At 53.2% G+C, this 8,012-nt stretch overlaps 1 protein-coding gene across 2 annotated transcripts; it reads right to left on the reverse strand.

Moving 5' to 3' along the window:
* Nucleotides 1–2,089: 2,089 nt before the first annotated feature.
* Nucleotides 2,090–7,724, reverse strand: LRRC73 (leucine rich repeat containing 73). 2 transcript variants are annotated; one of them, XM_009880407.1, is made up of 5 exons: nt 7,570–7,724; nt 6,422–6,544; nt 5,075–5,175; nt 4,214–4,397; nt 2,090–2,567 (listed from the first exon to the last, which is right to left on the reverse strand). In XM_009880407.1, the coding sequence occupies exons 1-5, from the start codon at nt 7,631–7,633 to the stop codon at nt 2,497–2,499; spliced, it is 543 nt and encodes a 180-aa protein (XP_009878709.1). In that variant the 5' UTR covers nt 7,634–7,724; the 3' UTR covers nt 2,090–2,496. The 2 variants fall into 2 exon arrangements, with proteins under 2 accessions (XP_009878709.1, XP_009878710.1); XM_009880408.1 differs by having other exon boundaries at nt 2,497–2,567; nt 4,208–4,397.
* Between the last annotated feature and the right edge of the window lie 288 nt (nt 7,725–8,012).

An 8,012-nucleotide genomic window follows, 5' to 3' on the forward strand; every position in this document is an offset into this window, starting at 1 on the left:
CAGACATCTCCTGCGTTTGGATGCTCACTGAGTGAGCTCTTGTGGCTCTGAGGCTGCTGGTGGCCTGCCTGTGGGACAGCACAGCCACTGGGGCAGTGGGGGACGCGTTGCCCCGCAGGGCTCAGCCCCATCCCCCCTGAATCCTGGCATGCTGGTCAGGGGACAGAAGCCACTCTTGCTGAAGCTGATGGTGCTGGGCAGAGCCAGCCTTCCTCTGCATTTGGTCAAAGTAGACTTCAAAGCAAAACAGTGGAGAAATTGAGGGGTGGCAAAGGGGTGCCCAGTGCCTCACCAGACACTTCTGCTTCGCAGCATTATGCTGCTGGCAGAGGTTGAGGGGGAGCGGTGGCCTCAAGAGGAGCAGAGCCCTCTCCCAGCGGGTACAGTGCCTGCCCTCTGCACTCCTGCTCACCTCCAGCAGTATTGGCTCTGGGGCCTTGAGCTGACCCCACTTTCAGTATCCCAACTCCAGACTGTTAATCTGTAACTAATGTGGGGTTTTTTTTTCTGAAATTTTCAAACTGATGTATATTTTAAGACCAGAAATAAACTATTTTAAAAGTAGTGGCTATGGTGTCCTCTCTGTGGGTTAAGACCTGGACCAAGCTGATCCTGAGCATGTGAGGGAGCAAAGCCTCTCATGGTACAATGTCCCAAGTTTGCTGAAATGCGTGTGCCACCCATTACCTCTCCCAGGGAGAGCGATCCTGTGACCTGTAAGCTTTCCAGGTGGCTGTGAATTCACTAGTCATCCTCGATGCCCACTTCAGCAACATCCTGGTTCAAGGTGTTTGTGCAAATCAAGTCATCTGTGTTGGAGAAGAGGTGCAGTCCCAGGGAAGGTGTGATGTGTGGGGTGAGTGGTGTTTTACTTCTGTAATTGTATCCAGGCTCTGGAAACCTCTCTCTGGGTCTGAATGTAGACTCAGAGATCAGACTGAGCCTGCAGACCAGAATCTATCGTACACAGCAGCACTTGTGTCACTGTTGACTCAGAAGCTGACAGTGGATTAAAAAAAGCGCAGGCTATTTAACCAGGCAACTTTGAGAAACATTAAAAAGATAATGTGGGCAATTTTCACATTACTTAGAGGCTGGGCTTCTCAAAACCTCTGCAGTGAAGCTGCTTGTGCTGTAAGCAGCCTCAATGTTACTCATAAAATTCTGCCTACCCCATTTTAAGTATTTTGCTGGCTGTCCTGTCTGATCTGTGTCTTGGCTGGTCTAGAATAAGGATGAGGTGTAGCTAATTCTTTTATTTGTTGGTTTTCTTGAAGCCCTAGTTTTCAGGGTCATGTCAGAGTATCGGTTCTCCATTTCAGAAACTGAGTTACGTGGACCATATAACATACCCCCCTCACTGGAGTTCATGAGTTTTATAGTTCCAGTTGTCAGTATTTTGTGTGGGGAGGGAGGATTGGGGTTGAAGCCCTCCAAATGTGAGAGAGAGGGAATGCCTGTAGGATGTTGTTACGGACATTTGGAAGTGTTTCCTTTCTGTGTTGAATGGTGCTGCGGAGGTCAGAGGGCTGCAATGAAATTTCCTCCATCTCCCGCATAATGCTGCCTGTGCCCTTCTGACCTAGGTGTATGCAAAGCGTAACGCTGGAAGAGTTGCTTGTTTCTTTGTCCTCATAATTAATGATTTTATTCTGTGTTCCCTTGAGTAGCAGCTGCTGCCACAATTTAATCTTCCAGCCTAATCAGGGCCTTGAAACATGATCATCCTTACCTAGCTCCAGCAAAGGGGCACTTGGCCCAGCAGTGAAACCTGCAGTGCTGGTGCGGGCTGCAGCCTTCACCAGGGGGTGCACAGGTGGTGCCAGACTCCCAGCAGATGGGCTCCAGCCTGGGGGGACAGCAAGTGGGGCTATGCCCGGATCTCCCTCCGGGGCCGAGAGGAGAACCTCCAGGAGGCCGTGGCAGAGAACCCACTCCCGCCGGGACACATCTGCCGGCGCCCCGACCTGACACCCCCTCACCGCCTCCCCCAGTTCCTGCCTGCTCCTGCCACTGGGCAGCTGCGTGTACTGCTCGGCCTCTGCCCCCACCCAGGGCGCTGAGTGACAGAGGCTCACGCCACCACGAGTGGTGCCACGTCTGTGACCTTTATAAAACTCTCATCGTGACAGCGATACAAGCGATAGAAAGAACATCTCTTATACACATCTGAATAAATACAGCCTGTGCCTGGCGGGCACAGCCGGGCGTTGAGGTGACAGCGGGAGGGGGGAGAGGCAGGGCAGCGTGAGCTACACATGCAGCGACTGGACAATCACAAGCAGCCAACGGGGCGTGTGACAACACAGAAACGTGTGTAGAGAGTCGCTCGGATCAGGCTCCGGCGCTCCAAGAGTCGAGGGAGGCATCAACAGGATGTGAAATGCATTGAGAAGACAGCTGGGGACAGCCCACCTGAGGCAGAGGAGCTGGGGGACGCACACTCCCCCAGTGGGCACAGTGCTCTTCTTGGCAGAAGCAGGCAGGGTAGCCCAGCTACATTTCTGTTTCTGCTAAGAGGCTGTCACCAAGACCTGACGTCATCAGGACCATCTGGGAGGTGGAATCTGTGGTGAGAGAGGGAGAAAACCATGAGCTGGCTGGGTTGCCGGAGTGCGGGGCTGTACTCCAGCTCCAGAAGTGAGGATAAGGAATTAGAGCGCCGCAGGGTGGGAAGCAAACTGCTGAGAGGATTGTGAGATTAAGTAGTAACTAGGTCTACTCTGGCCACGTAGCAGAACAGAATCAATGTTTGGAGAAGGGGGAAGGCAGAGACAGCAGCAAGAGCCCAGGGTGGGTATCTGCGTTTGTTATTTTGGCTGCCGAGAAGAACATCAGCTCTGAACCCTCCTCACATACACTTGCAGGTGATACTGGTTGTGCTGACCCAGCTGTGCCCTCACCCAGCCCTGCACAGACCTTTAAATCTGCACTCACCACATCTTTTCAGCTACAGAGACAGCATCCAGGTGGCACAGGCTGGCAGGCTGCAAGCCAACCAAACCCACATGGGATGGTGGTGGTGTTGCCTTCCCAAGAGAAGGGAACGCAGCAGGCAAGCAGCCATTCTCTGACAGTGGAGGCCTGGAAATCCTGACTTTCTGCACTGCATGAATGGAGGGTTTGTGCAGCCCTTCCCTGTCTGCCTCAGGAAGGTGAGGGCAGCTCGCTGGCTCTGTGACGGCACAGAGGACCAGCCAGGAACGCTGCGACTCTCCCTATGCCAAGTGAATCAGCTGCAAGGAGGATGGGCACACATAGCAAGTAAGAAACTCAGCAGGGTACCAGTTTCCCATCCACAAGTCTTTTTAAACATTAAAAAAATACTGTTTTTTTCTGGATGTGAGGGGGGAGATCTTTAGTGCCTGTGTGCTTCAGATCCGCAGTCCTACACATTCAAAACTGCTGCATGGGATCTGTGTTTTGGGGATCAATTTCTGGAAACTGGATCCAAAACTTGGCCAGAGCTGTCAGTAAAGGATTTTTATGGCTCTAATAAATGAGGATCCAGATGTTTTAAGGCCCAGGGAGTGGTTGTGCTTACTCGCTAGTCTGATATGTGAATTGGGAGGAGGGAAGGACAACTAAAGGTTAAAAAAAAACAACCACCCAAACCCGCAGGATGACAGGGTAGGCATGAAAATGTACAATATCATATATATATACAATACACAACAGGCTACTGCTGTCTCCATAATATACCTTTTTTTTTTTTTTTTATGTTAAAAGCCACTGCAGAGACAGGCTGTGGCACCTGGCTAACCCCTTGCACGTTTGGGACGGAGATAGGAATAGCTGATCCTGTGCGGATTGCAGAAGGTTCTTCTGGAAGCAGTGAGGAATGACATGAGTTTTGGCTAGGATATCTGGCAAAGGCCCCTGAGATCTTTAATGCTCCTGCCCTTGAGTTTTAAGACTTTGCACAAAGATTTTGTTCCTGCAGCATCAGGAAAAACGCCTCTGAGGTACCGTTTCCACTCTTTGCAGCAGCCGCATTGTCCTTGGAGGCTGCCTTTCCAAGCACAGCTCAGCCCAACACTGTTTAACATGAAGCTCATGCCTGGAGGCTGCCCGGATTCCAGTTCACAAGGGAGAAGGGACAGACCCCATTCACCAACCCCACCACGAGAGACCGGTGGTGCTGAAAATTCCCCAGACACACCAATTCCTGCCTGTCGGCCCCTGCCCCCAGCCCAGGTCCCAGAGCTCTTACTGTTCTGGCAGATCCAGGGGTTCTTCTCTCTGGCTGTGACTTCACGAACCTCCGTCTCCTCTTCTTCCTCGCCTTCTGAAAGCAGGTCAGAGATCTGCTGCTGCAGCTCGGGACTAATGTTGTTCTCTGCCAAGATGAGTGTCCGTAGGGCTGTGGGGTAATTCTCTACCATGTCCAGCAAGGTCTGTGCAGAGAGCAAGATAAACAAGCTGACAAGCAGCACAAACAGTAGCTAGGCTGAGCAGAAAGAACTTCAAAGCTCTGTCTCCGTGGGAACTCCAGCCCTCCTCTTCTTACCTCTGCCTTCCTTTGGCTTTGACCTCCTTTTGCCAGGCTTCCTGAGAGCCTGAGGGCTTCCCATCTTTCTGTGGGAAGAGCTGAGCCTGGATTTCCTGGTTCTATCAAGAAGAGGGGACTCCTCTACACCCTGTTGCTCACACATATCCAGGCTAGTGCCCTCTTACCAGTGGGAGCTGGGGCTCCAAGAGGACAGCCTGTGCTACCACGCCTTGGCCCCTATCTGTCCACAGAGCTTTAGCTCTGATCCTCAATCACAAGGTCTAACCCCTTACTTCTTCCAAGAAAACCAAACTACAAATAAAGCTGCATGTTTCTCCCTGCTGACCTAAGGGAGATCCAGGAGCCCTAGGTCAGAGCTGTGGCTTACAAGCTGCTCCTGTGGCCAAATGCCATGGGCCAGAGGAAAGCAGCAGTAGCCCTGGGTGCAGGGAGGGAAGGGGCTGCATGTGGACTCAGGGAGGGGGATGGAGGCAGGTATAGGTCCCAGGGCCTCTACAGACAGCCAAGACCTATGTCCTTGAGATGTCAGTGATGCTGTAGAGTAACTGTAGGCTCTCTTACCTGGGCTGACTGGTTGGTAAGTCCTGTTCCCTCCAAGTCCAGAACTTCAAGGGTTCGACTGGAGGCCACAGCGACGGCGAGCATCCCTGCTACCTGGTCACCTGTGGGAGAAGAAAACCAGGGCTGTGAGCAGTGCCTGCCTTCCCTCATGTAATACCACATGTCCTCACGGGCCTGGGGCTGTCATGGAAACATCCTCTGTGTATTTCTGCCATCAGACAACCTCCAAATCTTTGTTATCTTGGGGGAAAAGAGAAAATCTGTTAACTGAGAAAGGAGACAAGGCAAAGGTGCACCATTATGGTTACAGGAGCAGTCACTAATAATCAAGGGGAACACGAAGAAACACAGTGAAATTGTTTAATTCCCTGAGGAACCATGTCTTCCCAAATCTCCTTCCTACTCAAGGATGTGAGGGATTTTAACAGTCCCTGTAAGGCATCCCAGACGCAGAATAAGGAGCTGAATACCTCAGTCTGGGGGGAGGTTGGAGCCAGACAGGGGACCCTGCACCAGCTGATGGATCGCCTCCCTGGAAAGGGGGCAGACTTTTGGGGGTTGACGCAGCAGGAACAGGAGCATTAAAGATTGATGCTGGTGAAGAGACAAGACTCCAGCACATTCTCCTGACATTCCCCCCTGAGTGCCAAGATACCATAAAACCGTGACGCTTTCTCTTAGGGAGAAAAAAAAAAAAAAGGCTGCTGTCTGGTAACACCCTGGGGCCTTTCCTGCCCAAGAGGAGGTCAGACAGACAGGGCCTGGAGGGAGGCTCCCTTTCCAGAAGGGGTGAGGAGGGGAGCGCCCTGCTGATGCTGAGGGAGGCATGGCCTGGTCTCCTCCTCACCACCTTGCAGCAAAGCTTGAGAGAGTTGGTTTCTATGGCAACCAGTGCCAGGCTCTCCTCCTCCTCCTCCTCCCTGCTCCGCCAGGAAGAAGAAGGAGGGAGCGTGGGGACATACTGCATCTGCCAAGCCAGCGTCTGCCAAGCCAGCGTCGCTGCCCAGGGCTTTGGGAACAGGAGAGACAGGGATGGTGAAACGTGATGACACAGGCGGTGGAGCGGGCAAGGCACAACCTCCTTTCTGCACCTCCCTGCAGGGCGTGTGGCCACCTCACACAAGCACGGCAGCAAGCCTGGCTTTCCCTAGAGCCAAGGTCACCCAGCGGGGCAAACTTGCTGCCAGGGATCAGAAGGCACCTACACAAGAAACCACTCCACCTTGCTGGGGCTCTGCTGCCCTTCTAGAGCTCAGTCCCCAGCCACACACCAGCACGAATCGCACAGACGCGGAGAGGCTGAAGTACAGCGTCCCCGGCCCCTCCTCCATGCCCCCCCCAGCTTACCGAGGGGGTTGTAGTCCAGGTTCAATACGCGGAGCTGCGAGCTGTGAGCCACCGCAATGGCAAGGCGTCCCCAGCCTTTGCTTGTGACGCCTGGGTTGGCGCTCAGCGTCAGCTCTTTGAGGCCTGGAGAAGAGTGAGAAGCCAAACCAGAGCCTTAGGGTCACCAAAGCAGTCTCAGGCAAACTAGTTCAGCTAACCAGGATAGCTTTGAGTCATGTCCCCTGTACTCCAACAGGCTAAAGGGTCATCACACATTTCACTGATCAGTGAAATTTTTCACTGCTTTCAGCAGTGTCCCTTCATTTGCCCATGCTGTGACTGCCCCATTTCTCTGCTCTCCCAAACTGCATCTCACTTACCCTAAATAGCAAACACAATGGAAAAAAGTAAGGGGTGTGTGAGGTGACTGACCAGAAGGAGGTGGCATGAGGTGACAGGTTCGAGAGAGGATAACAAGGACAGTAGGCTCTGAAGCCTGCACCAGAGAGCTGTTGCCATTTGAGATAACAGCATCAGTGACACTGTGAGCACACAGAGGACAAGGTGCTGAGGAGAGGAGGTAGGAAGCAGTTTGAAAGTCAGGAGAGAGGCATGGTGTTACCTCAGCACATGACAGCTCTCAGCTTAACTGGCCCAGTGGCCTCTGAACACTGAAGATAACCCCTTGTAAAGATCTGAGTCATGATGCTAAGGCTATGACCACCCTATGACCATACATGCAGAGTGGGTCCACAAGCAGGGACAATTCCCAGGCACTGACAATAAAGCCAAGTGCTTGGGTGGGGGCACACCATATCTTTATGTACGGTCATTATCAACACACAAATGCAAAATAATACATTCACAGACCAAGCTGTCCCCTCCTCCAGCTTCAAACACTCCCATCATGAACCAGCAGCAACCTGTTGGTACCTGAGCTCCAACCTGCCAGCAGGACAGATCAACAGCAGAAAGATCATGCCTGCCCGAGGGAACTGCTCCTCTATTGCTTGGCTTTTCTGCTTTACTTAAGTTGGGGAAAGAAATTCCTCATCCTAGGCAAACTATAGAGCCCGTCTCCTCCAGGGCTGAGGATTTACCGCTGCATGCATCTGCGCTATGGGAAAGCTCCACTGGTCATTGTGCAGCCCACGGCCCCTGGTGCTTACCGGACTTGGCCCCGTCAGGCGGCAGGAGCCCACAGATAAGGTTGATGCCTTCATCACCCAGCATGCAGTCTCCTAGATCCAGAGCCACCAGTGAGGGGTGGATGGAGAGAGCGGGGTTGAGGAGGGCCAAGCCTGCATCTGTCAGGGGACTCCCATGGAGGCTGTGCAGGCAAAAGGGAAAATTACTAAGCAGCCTTCTTCCTAGGGGCTAACTAACCCAGCGGGGAGGGAGAAGCAGACAAAATGAGGAGGATGACAAATCCCAACCCCAAGTGGGGAAAAATAGCTGGGAAGCTTCTGCTGCCGGGGTGTGTGTGTGTGTGTCACCTGGCCACGACGGTGGCCCTCCTCTGCCGGCCGGGATGAGGGGGTGCAGGGGATGCTGGCGGGGCCGGGGCAGTCCCCGCCACCGGGGCAAGCCTGGCCGGCGGGGCCGGGAGGGA

Source organism: Charadrius vociferus, unplaced genomic scaffold, assembly GCF_000708025.1.
Source record: "Charadrius vociferus isolate BGI_N301 unplaced genomic scaffold, ASM70802v2 scaffold62, whole genome shotgun sequence".
NCBI lineage: Eukaryota > Metazoa > Chordata > Aves > Charadriiformes > Charadriidae > Charadrius > Charadrius vociferus.